The sequence below is a fragment of the Lytechinus pictus genome, chromosome 14 (assembly GCF_037042905.1).
Source record: "Lytechinus pictus isolate F3 Inbred chromosome 14, Lp3.0, whole genome shotgun sequence".
NCBI classification, from domain to species: Eukaryota; Metazoa; Echinodermata; class Echinoidea; order Temnopleuroida; family Toxopneustidae; genus Lytechinus; species Lytechinus pictus.
In genome coordinates, this window is record NC_087258.1 from 423196 (window position 1) to 436669 (window position 13474).

The window sequence follows — 13474 nt, forward strand, 5'->3', positions numbered from 1 at the left end:
TCAATATAGAAGACTAGATAATAATTCTACACCTGTTATGATATCTATGTTATTTATTTATAAGAAAAATGATTAACATTATAAATAAAGAAAAATGTGGAAATAATGGCACTTCCTCTCACTCCAAAGTTTATATCCAAATTGCAGGGCTAACATAGGTTAACAAAGTAATACAAAGGGTGCATTAGTCGCAAAAGGTCCCATGTGTGTACCACAATAACATAAATTGCAATGGTACTGATTAAATCAAGATTTTGAAGAATAAAATACACCAAAATCATAACATTTAAACATAAAGTGTCACAGTTTCATTTGCAAATGAAAAGCAACAAAACTAATAGTTTGGAAAGTAGATGTAGTTTATTGGACTTTAGAAGATTAATATCATTACAAAATGTAAAGTGAAGAAAGAAAGTGAAAACAATTAGTATTACATTAAATTTCAGTGAGGTGCAGTGATTTTTTTTTTTTTTTTAATTTGCAAGATGATTAGCAAATAAATAGGAGCTTGCAATTGTGAACAAATTCTTGTCACAGACTCACTGGTAACGACATTGTTTTCTTTTGGGCTGTTGTCTTTTCACTAGGTGGAGGAATGGGAGGGGCTAGGACATCGTCATAAATATCGTCTGGTGCTCCTCCAACAGGTGGCGTTATAGTATCCTCATACAATCCTTGGTCTTCTACAGTAGACTGACGACCCCTGGTAAACTTCTATTCATTGTTATTAATAAAAACATAAATTGGGTGGGCAGGGATTAAAGGTATAAATATTCATCAGGTAATCTGAAAAAGCAATCAGAGTGTAAAATGTCAAATTCGGAACTTATCTAAATATCATAGAAGTTTATTAATTATTGTAATAAAATATAAATAGGATCGTTGTTTAATAAATCATTGATCAGGCTAGAAGAAATAAATATGACTTTTGTAGCCATACTATGACAAATAAATTGAGCAATAAAAGCAAAGGGCATTCTACTTGTAATCCTCCATTGACAAATAAAGTGTTATGAACCATTGGGAATCAATGCACTCATTGTCCTTTTAAATTCTTAATAAAACTAGCTCTCTTTATAGCAGGTAAATTAAACAAAAAAAAGATGCACATTGGATAAAGATACACCGTAATAATCAAGATATTTCTACATGTGTTAATCTTATGTCTACTTCAAAATGATAACAGATCATATTGCTAAAAATGTATTGCTCTGTCATAACACTTGTAGGACAAAATAGCTCATAGAAAAAAAACAGAATTGCCAAAATGAATATAACAAACAAAAAATACACAAATATTTGATGCAAATCAAAGAAAAAAAAAACACTTGCAAGAGGATATTGCCACATTATTATGATATAAATTTCTAACAGTAAAACACAATACATGTTGGCATTATTAGCAATTGCTGTATACTGTGATCATGATTTTTTTTTTTTTACTTGCAGAATTCATGACATAAACCATCACCAAATTTTAGACTGCAAAGTAGGCCATTATGATTTTGTTCTACATTCACTTTTGAAACAAATTTTAACATAAATTATCAATCCCTCAAATATTGAGCGAAAATTGTTTTAAAAATAAAAATGGGAAACTCAATGCAAAAATATGGTGGAAAAGAGCAAATTTATTTGCAATATAAAAAAACACACAGGATACACCACTTCAGCAACAAATAGTATGATTCAAATCAAATTAACTTTTATGAAATGAATGGAATGGGCCTGGTATGTAATGTAGGAACTAAGAGTGTGAAAACATTGTTCCCTATTAAGATTATTTCAAGTTGCAGCCTCCTCCCCCCACACACACACACTCACAATGACAACGTTACCCTCTTCCTATTCACTTTTTGATTGAAAAAAATATATACATATCATTAATATTCATAGGGTTCCTTCCTCTTTTTTTCATTGGATATTCCATGACAAGTATGATTAATGTCACTCGCAATTTGTTTTTATCTGGCTATTCAATATTTTGTGAATGTCAATCTGCTGAATAACAAGTAACGACTGAACATTGCTAGCTTCAGCCTAGGGTTAATTTCATCTAGTTTCAAATAAGCACTTTTCAGCCATTGGTATGAGGAGCTTTGTCTACTGCAAAGCCAGCCCAAACACATAGTAGAACAAAAAAACATGTCCTGAGACAAAACTTTACTTGAGCTTCACTGAAAAATTATACAAAGTTAATATTTGTTTATATATTTGTTGAAACATGTATGCTTATGTATTTGTTGAAACACCAAGCAAAATTACAGAAAATTGCATATCTAAATTATTTATATGTAAATGAGAAGGAAAGAAGATATGATGAGTAAATGATGTGTTTATACTAGTTTATACAATGTAGGTGACAATATGACATTCAAAGAAATGATATTTCTCAGCAAGTCATGTTGGCCAGATAAAAAGTAGATAAGAAATAATAACTTAAAATTTGATCTTCTCTTTCTTCCCCTTTCTCTCTGTCTCCTCTTTGTCTCAATTAATTTATAAAGCGCCTTTTCTTTATAAGTATATTTTGTTCTGTAACTATAATTTTTTTTAACGTTCTATTCCAGCAAATTCGCCTTTCTTTCAATGATTGCAATGCCTGTTATTGTGAGTATGTTATCCTAAAGCTAGGGGTATTACAAATTGACATAATTTGCTAAATAATATACACATTCCAATGACCAGTAAATCTGAAAATGCAAGTTAAAGAATTTAGCCTTTACTGCAAGTAGATAAGTTCAAAGGTTATTCACCCAAATAATAAACACAAGAAATATCAATTATACACACCCACTTCAACACACACTTAAAAACACACACCCACTCACGTGCAGACTGATGTATGATTTTATTTTTTTTTCTTAATGAGTGCAATTTGAAATGAGATTGCCATGCCAAACCCTAAGTATACATATAGGGCTATATGTTTTGCATTTTGCACATGAAATTAAAAACTATATATCCCAAAACATCTTTCTCATCCCCCTACCACCCCCTCTCTGATTAGACAAAATCTCATCATTTATTCTTATCAATGTGATGCATCATTAGAATCCATAAAGAAAAGTCAATTATCCTCAACAAGAAATATCACCAAAAAAAGCAACAATGCAAAAACAAAGAAATGTAAATAATAAACAATAATTCATCCCAGTTACTGGGATTTTCTAAGCAATGCATTCTACTATTTCACCAGCACTTCTTTATTACCTATGGCATACCATCGCCTAGTTAGGAGTTGGTTGTGACTGTACCGTTAATGTATATTGTATCATCGGGAAACCTGAGCACATGACTAGATAGATGGCAGGCAAGTTCCAGACACACAAACCAACATGTGACAGCTACCAGTGCCTTGCTAACAGCTAGTGTCTTTGTGTCAATTATGCAATAAATATGTACAATGTGTAACCATTCACCCTAAAACCCATATTAATTTGCCATGGATGGTTCTTGATAGGGAGCTAGAATAGATATTTGGGTTTAAACAAATGAATCAACAACCAGTTCATCTTAAAGATCTTCTGACATATATGAAATGTTTGCATTTAATCAAAGCCAAAATATAAGTATTTTTGTTCGATCACATCACCATATGCATGCCTCATGCTTCAGTAAGCATGAAATACCAAATAGTGGTTTCCAATATTTTCTCGATATCTCCCTGATTTATTTAATGAAATCAATACATTAATACAGGTTACATCTAAAGTTCCAGAAGTTACACCCAACTTGAATTCAATGGATCTGCTTTGTTTTCATTTTAGATTAAAATCTCAAAATTATGTTGGAAAATTGTGGGGTTTAAGGTGGAAGGTTTAACTTTGTATTGTATGCAAATTTCATGATTATACACTACTTTTAAAAAAGAAGTATTTATGAGCTTGCTGCAATGGTGTTTTGAATGATAACCAGCTTTTCCCAGCAAAGGTAGATAGCTAGAATATCCTTTGGAAAAACAAGACTCACAAGCTTATCTTTAAAAAAATTCTTTCGCTTTCCTGCAGCTTCAGAAGGTGGTGATCTGACAATGCTGTTTTCATAGTTTTCATCTGGTCCTGGAGACAAATCTGTATCATCGTATAATGGCTCAATGGTGGATGCGGTCGACAGCTGACTTATGGTTGAAAACCTTCTCTGTTTTTGTTTGTTTATTCATAACGAAATAATCATAATCAATCATATCAAGTCACAATAAAATAAAACTTAGATATATAGGTATGAAAAGAAAAGAAAAAATGTCAAATCAGAATCAATGATTTCAGGGAAGTTACCATTGGATTTTGTGCATTTATAAGGTACTGTACCTAGATAATGCTCCCTATTCTTAATTGTCATATGAACTCCTTCTTCCCCAGCTGCCTCTCTCTCTCTCACTCTCTCTTTCAATGAGCCTTGAACACTCTGCAAAATGGTTTTTATCACATGATAAATCATATGCCATTGTATAATTATAATATCATTGTTATCACCAATGGATGAATAACAATATAAGTATGGATGAAGTAGAAAGGTGTAAAATTCAAAAGATACTACATCAACCACTGCATCATGGTAAGGTAGGTAGACTTCTAGAGTGCATTCAACATTAGGCTAAAATCATAAACAAGATTCATGAATCAAAACTTAAAGATAAATGCCAGTTGTGGTAACGATCTCAAAATGACATTTTACAGAATCCAATATAATGACCACCCAAGTGTCTGTTTGTATGAATAAAACATATGTGCCAAAGGATTCTGGAAGACATTGTGTAATTGCTAAGAAATAAGCAAAATAAGCACAGATTCGGGCACTTCCGTCGGGTCTTTATTCCAGCAATAATAATATATACTGTCCCACGTGTGCCTATCTGTGTTGGCGATCTTTAGTGTGATTATTTTTCAGCTAAGATTTTATGATTTCAAAAGCTCAGTTTATGTAACTGTACCACATCTAGATCCACGATGATATAGGAATACTTAACCTTGGTTTTACAGACTCTTTCTCACGAAATCAGTGTTTTACTGCAACTACTTTCATTTAGCTTTAAACACAAGACACAATAATTTCAGGAAAGTGGTCAAATACTACTATTTTCTCCTCTTTCATGACATTTGCCAACAATATATCACAGATAAGCAACACCCAAACATGATGCATTTTTGCAACAAAATGAGTTGAAGTTTTGTTTCTCCAGCATACCTGATGGAAAGAATATAATCTATAGATAGGAATAATGTTTCAAAGATGGTTATAAATAACTCTGTAAATAACATCTTATGATGCTAATGTGTCGGAATGTGGATTTATACAAAGCATCCAAATTCCAGCTGCATTAATTCCAACCTACAATTACAAATGGAATAGACTTTCATTATGTACAGCATAAATTGTACATGCACATGCAATGGAGACATAGATCAAATAATTTGTTAAAAGCGATCAAGATTAGTTACAGGATTTGAAGCAATCACACTGATTTAATTAGTTCTCCACTAGGAAAACAACGCTTTACATACTGAATTGAAAATATATTAACAACAGGAGAGTCTTCACATTAACGATTTAGTGCAGAACAGTATACTGCTAAAAATTAGCTTGATTTAGCAACAACAATATTTAGTTTCAAAGCTACATGGATATTGGCACCAAATAAATCAAATATCTTTCAAAAATAGTGAATCCAAAATACAATAAAAAATAGAGAGGAAGTGGTAAAAACCCTAAATACTCATTTTGATCAAAAAGGACTTTCATCTTTTCAAGCAAACTAAGGATTTCATAGCTAATGTTCTTTAAAAAATTGCAATTTCTTTAGGCTGTAAGCCTTTGAGCCGTACAGCGAATAGTTATGTTTTATTACCTTCAGTGAATCTCTCACCTTTTCCTACATGTAATATGTGATATTTTCCCTTCATAAAACGCATTTATTAAGAACTGATAAAACAGGATACTACAAAATTATAATTATACGTGGCATATATGTATCTATATCCATGCAGGGTTAACCATTGTATATCGCATGCAAACAAACCTTATTCAGTTGATTTTGTAATTGTACTCTTCTTCCTCTTTTGATCTAAATATTGCAATGCCATTTGAAAATGGGGTAGGTAAATGGAGAGGGGATTGGAGTGAGTATCAAAGGAAAGGAAATCAGAAACAATCCTGGAGTATAAACCATTTGTGATTGGAAAACACTCAGAGTATTCCTAAATACATAACAAAATCAATATAATAGTTATCTTTGGTGTATAAATAAACATGCTTTATTACACCAGTCTATGATGACATATAAATATCATTACATGTATGTACATCAATGCTAACAATGGCCCCTAAAATCTCCAAACAGTGACAATTCTGACGAATAAAATATGAAAGTTCAGAAAACAAAACAGAAAAAACAAATTCCCATAATATTAGTGTCCGCCAGGGTCATTAAGAAAAAAATATCATCTACTTGCAGGTATTGTATTGTTTGCAGGCGCGGATCCAGAGTTGAAATTTTAAGGGGTGCTACAGGATCCAGGATTTTTAAAATAGAGGTGGCACATTGAACCCATTGGAAATTTGACAAGCAAAAAAAAAAGAAGGTTGTTATCTAAATTTAATGTCAATAATTCATCCGCAAAAAAGTAACAAGCAAAAAAAAGAAAAGGTCCATTTATCTCTCTTCTTTTTTTTTATAAATCCTACGGGGGTTAGCGCACCTTTAGCCCCTTCCCCCATGGATCCGCGCCTGGTTTGTCCCACCATCATTAAAAATAAATGTAATATAAACCTCCAACATTCTTTGAACCACTTTAACATTGTAAAGCACAGAACAATAGGTCTTGATACTGCATCATTAGGCAAAGCAAATGATCGCAGGGAATTTTTATTCAATGATCATACACACCAATCAAAGCTTATCAAATCAGCAAAATAATTATTGATCAATAAGCTTAAAGTTAGTGTGTCCAGGTTCACTGAACCTACTACTCTGCGTCTTTACTTTTTAACATTAAAGTGAGTCTGATTGAGGATATTGAACATAAAATCATAATTAGTATTCAACAAAAAGCAAAATATAGAGTGCAAAATTAAACACAACAATCAAACACCTTGAAACTGAATCCCATGATATCCAATGAACTATATTGCAGTAAATGCAGGCTACATGATATTAATAGTACATTTTTCCCTGTACTAATACAAGGAAGTCTACCATAATATCAGGTTAGATTTCAATAGAATCAGGTGAACCAAGTTAAAGAGTAATTCATGAATTAATTTGTGAGTGATTTGTAATAAAATATCTGTAAAACGTTTAGAAAGACATCATTCTGCTGTGTCAAGCGCTGTATAAAAGCAGAATATTATTACATGTTCTCCTCTCTATCTATTAAATCCAACATGATAAAGGTGGACTCCCCTTTAAAACCAATCAAGATATTAACAGATGAACCTACCTGTGCGTTGTCTGTCTGATCAGCAGCCGTCTCAAATGAAGCAAGTAGCTTAGCCACCATGCCACTCTCCTCAGCTGCATTAGAGCTTGCTGGTTTTCCTCCAGCGCTTGTCTTGGTAGTAGCACTCATGGAGGCTGATACAAGCTTCTTCAGTAGGTGTCCAGCATCTAACATGTTGAGTGCCTGGGACGGCAATTAAAAGGCATACATCAGTTAATCTATACATAAAGTAGCACCAAACATTTTACCCTAAATAGACTCAAGGGCTATTACTATGGGCTACTAATGGGCTATTTCGAGGGCTAAGAAGATGGGGGGGATACCCCTATGATCTGCGCTGTCGATCGTGACAAAAATTTGCACGCACGTTACCCATGGCATAATCTACAAAACTATAAGATCAAATTCTGTGAAAAAATCTCATTGCTAATTTATGCATAAAATCAAAAGTTTGTGCTAATTAACTAAATAATGCCCCCAAAACGCTGATTTTGGTTTCACAGACTCTTTATTGGAATCTGATCAAATGTACTTGAAGGTCATGTTATATTGATTTGAATAAATTTAGAAAAATCAAACTAGCATAACACTGAAATTTTCATCAAAATCGAATGTAAAATAAGAAAGTTATGGCATTTAAAGGTTTCGCTTATTTTACACAATACAGTGATATGCACAACTCAGTGACATGCAAATGAGTCAGTCGATGATGTCCATCATCACTATTTCTTTTGTTTTTTATTGTTTGAATTATACAATATTTCATTTTTTACAGATATGACCAAAGGGAACGACTTGACTGAATCATATAGTATTAAGCAATGCTAATGTCACATGTTCAGGGAAGAATTAATCACTGTTTCACTTGACAATGAGGAGAAATTTAGAATATTTAATATTTCATATAATGAAATACAAAATAAATAGTGACTGGATGACGTCATCAGTCTCCTCATTTGCATACCAACCACGGTGAGCTTTCTTTTTTTACATCCGATTTTGATGAAATTTTCAGTGTTATACTTGGATTTTTCTCTTTTGAATCAAATCATTTTTTTGTTCGGGTGGACATGTTCTTTAACAAAGATTTCAACTTTACATTTAATATTTTCTTAGGTATTTTATTGTTTCCTAAATTTCTTATGTACATGTATTTCTCTGTTTTTCCAACTTTTCTTTTTCCAATGGAAATTGTTGGGGTCTTTGTTTTGACCATACACAAGATGAAATTGATTGACTTTAATCAGTAAAAATAAAAATAATTAAACACTAATGAATTTTGGCTAAAAAGACTATTTGCATTGAATTTGTACACAAATTCATGCTTTTGAGCAATTCTGGGTCGGCATGCACTTACGAAATATTGCGTAATTTCAGAACTGCATACCCGGGAGTCACAATTTTGGTCTCAAAAGTTGCGCCAGACTTGAAAGTAAGAAGTCAGTGAGCGGCGTCCAAAAAATTTGCGTGAAGGATTTATCACCACCCTGTCTTGTTAGGGTTAAGGAAAAACATCATAGGCCGTCTTTTTTCAGATCCTCTTCAAATAAGAATCTTGAATTGTACCATTATAGAAAAACCTAACTTATTATAAATGTCATAATATGACGATTTAGAAATTGTACTCAGACATTTGTGTATCTTTATTTTGTTTTGAGTTTATTATCAAGGTTTTAGGGATTATTTCTTCCTTAATGCAATGGCTGTGAGTTGGTAACTAGTAAGTATATGTAAGTAAGTATACAGTAAGTAATTAAGAAGGTCAAAAAGGGGCCTAAGCTTTCGATCCTAGCAGAATCTTCGTCGGAGGCAAAATGACAAACATATAAAGTGGAACAACCATAATATAGACCACAAACAAGCTACAGCAACACTAGAAACAAGGAGACAAAAGGGGCATTAGTGAGTAGAGAAGACCAATCAGGTTAGTGAAGGGGATGAAAGAGAAGGAGTAGGCAGACACAAAGGGAAGTTAGTGTAAGTAAGGCCAGTAAAAGACCTCAAGCCAAGAGGGATTAAGATAATGAGGCAGGCAACATCAAACAGGATCTGGAACAAAACAGTGATAGAGGGATGAATAACAAGAGAATTAGTGAGAGGTGGGTCAAACAGGTTACAAAGAAAGGCATAATAAACTGGTGCATAAGAGTGGGGTAAAAAAAAGGGAAAAGAATGGGGAACAACTGGTAATGTGCAAAAGACATATAAGTATATAAGATAAAGCATTAAACAAACTAAGAGAAGAAGGTACATGTAAGTGTAAATATGTATCTATAAGTGATATGTATATAAATATATCCAAAAAAGAAATGTATATTACCAGTTGTTCCCCATTCTTTTCCCTTTTTTTTACCCCACTCTTATGCACCAGTTTATTATGCCTTTCTTTGTAACCTGTTTGACCCACCTCTCACTAATTCTCTTGTTATTCATCCCTCTATCACTGTTTTGTTCCAGATCCTGTTTGATGTTGCCTGCCTCATTATCTTAATCCCTCTTGGCTTGAGGTCTTTTACTGGCCTTACTTACACTAACTTCCCTTTGTGTCTGCCTACTCCTTCTCTTTCATCCCCTTCACTAACCTGATTGGTCTTCTCTACTCACTAATGCCCCTTTTGTCTCCTTGTTTCTAGTGTTGCTGTAGCTTGTTTGTGGTCTATATTATGGTTGTTCCACTTTATATGTTTGTCATTTTGCCTCCGACGAAGATTCTGCTAGGATCGAAAGCTTAGGCCCCTTTTTTACTTTCTAATTTACTCCATTGGCTCTGTTATTAGATAAGCAGTTTTCAGCAGCTTCTTTTTGCCAGTAAGTAATTAAGTAAGTAAATTATGAAGTAGGCGGTAGTTACATGTAAGTAGGTAAGTAGCCAAACAAGTACATGTAAGTAGATAAATAGTAAGTAATAAGTATAAAGTAGACAACTAATTTTCACTGACCTCAATAAACAAGTAAACTTCTCCATCTTTGCTGAGTTTAAATGCTCCTTTCATCTTGACTTCCTTCTTATCAGCTGCAGTGACATCAATACCTCTGATACTAAAGCTAAAACTCTTAGGTTCCTCTCTGGCCACAGAGCATGAGAATACCATATCATGTAGTGTGATCCATCTTCGTCTGATCTTAACATCTCCAAACTTGGCCCCCAAAATGTTTACATAACCTTGAGGGAGAGGGAAATAATCCAATATATAAAATTATGATACAAATGATATATTTTTACCTAAAGGTTATGTTAAAATCGACACACATAATGAGCATTGCTTCTCTAAACTTGGCTACAAAATTGTTTCTTTGTGGAATAAGATAAATGAGAAATGGTATGATACATGTACAATAAGATCTATTCATTTACAAATATCCTAGAGCATGACTCTTCTCTGACTGATAATGGCTTGACTTTGTTATTACTGGGAACTTTTTCCTGACATGATAATCAAGGGTGGAAAGTGACATTTCAAGGAAATTTTTTTTTATTTCATTAATTCAGACATCTGCAACAATATTTTGGCATCCTTAATTGTTCCCAATTCGTTTTACCCACGAATGCAGTAAAAAGCAACATGAAAGAAGGTTTTGCTTTAAAAATATGTTCAAATTTTTTGTCCAAAAAATAATTGTCAAAATATTTATCCTTACTGTATGATTACTCAAAGTTGAGTGGCACTTAATGTGTAAGGAGGATTAATGATGATAGCTAATAGCCTACCTGATAATACATCTCCTTCTATAGTGAGTTGTGGAGTTCCATCTTTCTTTTCTCGATGAAACAATTTACCTGGAAGATGTAGGTGGGTGTATGAAAATCAAATGTTAACAATATCCAAGTAGAATGAACATTTATTAGTAAAGCAATATGTGTACACTAAAGTTCCACAATCTAGACAATTACATGTGTCATGTACACTTGATCATATTTTGAATTTTTTTATGCCTTATTTACAGGGGTATCTACCTTAGGTAATAATGTTTGTATTATGGCTCTAATACCCTTTATATGAATTTAGGAATCCAGCTCAGATGAAAATTGGTTGCTGCCTATTCAAAGGTCTAGGACCAGACAAATATACCGGCTTTGGGAAAGTATAGTGGAAATATTTTATCTGAGGTTCGTCCGGAGGCTATTACCAACATTGAATCGTGAAGAAATGAGTGAATGTACCAGTTTCTCCTTTGCTGAGCAAGTGAGATATTTTTGTAAAAAGCCAATATTGCGCAATTGATAACAAACTGATCTGCAAATGCTTGTAATCTGGTTGGACATGGACATGTGAAAATCAAAAATAACTCCAAGATTGCGACATGATTTTGACCTTCATGGATCATAACTTGATATCATACTAAACAAACACCTGTTTTAAGGTTCTATTCAATCTTAAGTTAGGGATTATAGTCCAGACAAACATGTTCATTTGGTTTGATGAGTATTGAGAGGGTTCTGGGTAAATGATGAGTGCATAATTCTTGGAGTGACCGGGTTGGTGAGTATTGAGAGGGTTCTGGGGTAAATGATGAGTACATAATTCTTTGAGTGACCTTTCTATTGACGATATATGACCACTGGTCAATGTTTAACCAGTGATCAACGCTTTAAGAACAAGCTTATGACAAATGAAAACAAATGGTCAATCAGTGAAGCTTACAAAACCAAATGTTTTAATAAGTTTTTATCAGATAATTTTCTTCATTTCTTTTACCCCTATAGAACAATATACAGCTTTATCATGATGGCCTGTTCATTGGATTTCAACTGACCTGCATATATCACTGACTTGACAATGAAGTGGTCTATAAAACACCTGTCATATGACAAATGAGCATCCAAGCACTGCACACTGTGACTCAGATGTTTTTATTTTTCATGTTATCATTTGAATTGTTTGTATACGTTTGTACATTAACTGTGACTGGAATATTTTGAAATTGGAGTTTTGTTCATGTCACCATTATTATTTCATCTTATTTGGCATAACCAGGAAAACATAAAGACCAAATACAAGCAATGTGATAAGAAGAGTATCTAGGATTTATGGAAAGTCAAAAGTGTAACTAAGCAACTGTCTTCATTTCCAATAAATGTGAAAATTACATAAACAACATGGGTACTCAAGGCTGTAAATAGCATGATTTGAGCAGATAAAGTAAAAAAAGACAATCAAATAACTGAAAATTTCATCCAAAAATTTTACAAGAAATAACACATTCTGACATTTCAAAGCTTTGCACTAGTTCGGTAAAGCGGTTCTATGCATGTCCTCGTAAATATGCAATGCACAAGTTGATGATGCCAAATTCCCACTTATTATTTTGTGTTTTATTACACAAAATTATATATTTATTCTTTTAAAGTTTTCCACCAAAAATGAACAATATTGTATTAACATATATTAAACATAACCATGATTTCAGGTCATTGGAAAGTGATGACATCATCAGACCTTATGATGAATATTTATGACAGGGTGCATGTAACTGAGCTCACAAATTTAACATTAAAAAACTTTGATTTTTGTTATCAGATTCATATAAAATTTTCAACATTCTGCCCAGAGAACTTTACTTTTGTATTTTCATATAATTATTTCCAGCCCCAAAACCTGATTAAGGATTAAACAAGAATGGACACAATCATATTTGAACAAAAAAGTGTCATTCTTGGTATGAGTATATAATACAACAACACAGTTGTGTGTGTAAGTAGCCAACTGAAATCAATTGAAATTAGGGAGTGTTTCATATATTATATATATATACCTTTCTTCTTGTCTGGACTATCCTCTCCATCCTCTTCATCCTGCTGACCTCCAGGAACAATGGTGTGATTTATGGTAGAATACCTCTGAAGGACCTACAGCAAATAATTAAAAAGAGTTGAAGATTGTAAGGAGGTAGGACAAATGTGGGGAAAGAGGATGAACGAACATTATATAGACATTTTAAAATAAAGAGATGAAGAGAAAAGAGAGAGACAGAAAGAGTAATCAAGAGAGAGACATGTATATACGAATGCAGGACAGGAGATGAATTAGAAATGG

The 13474-nt window shown here is 33.0% G+C and overlaps 1 protein-coding gene across 1 annotated transcript in view; it reads right to left on the reverse strand.

Moving 5' to 3' along the window:
• Positions 1 to 13474, reverse strand: part of LOC129276812 (actin filament-associated protein 1-like 2) — a 67047-nt gene that overhangs the window by 24518 nt on the left and 29055 nt on the right. The window contains exons 10-15 of the mRNA XM_064109655.1: positions 13194 to 13287; positions 11149 to 11217; positions 10379 to 10602; positions 7440 to 7622; positions 3973 to 4140; positions 544 to 714 (exon numbers count right to left, since the gene is read on the reverse strand). Coding sequence (XP_063965725.1) covers positions 544 to 714; positions 3973 to 4140; positions 7440 to 7622; positions 10379 to 10602; positions 11149 to 11217; positions 13194 to 13287 — 909 coding nt within the window. The remainder of the gene's footprint in view (positions 1 to 543; positions 715 to 3972; positions 4141 to 7439; positions 7623 to 10378; positions 10603 to 11148; positions 11218 to 13193; positions 13288 to 13474) is intronic.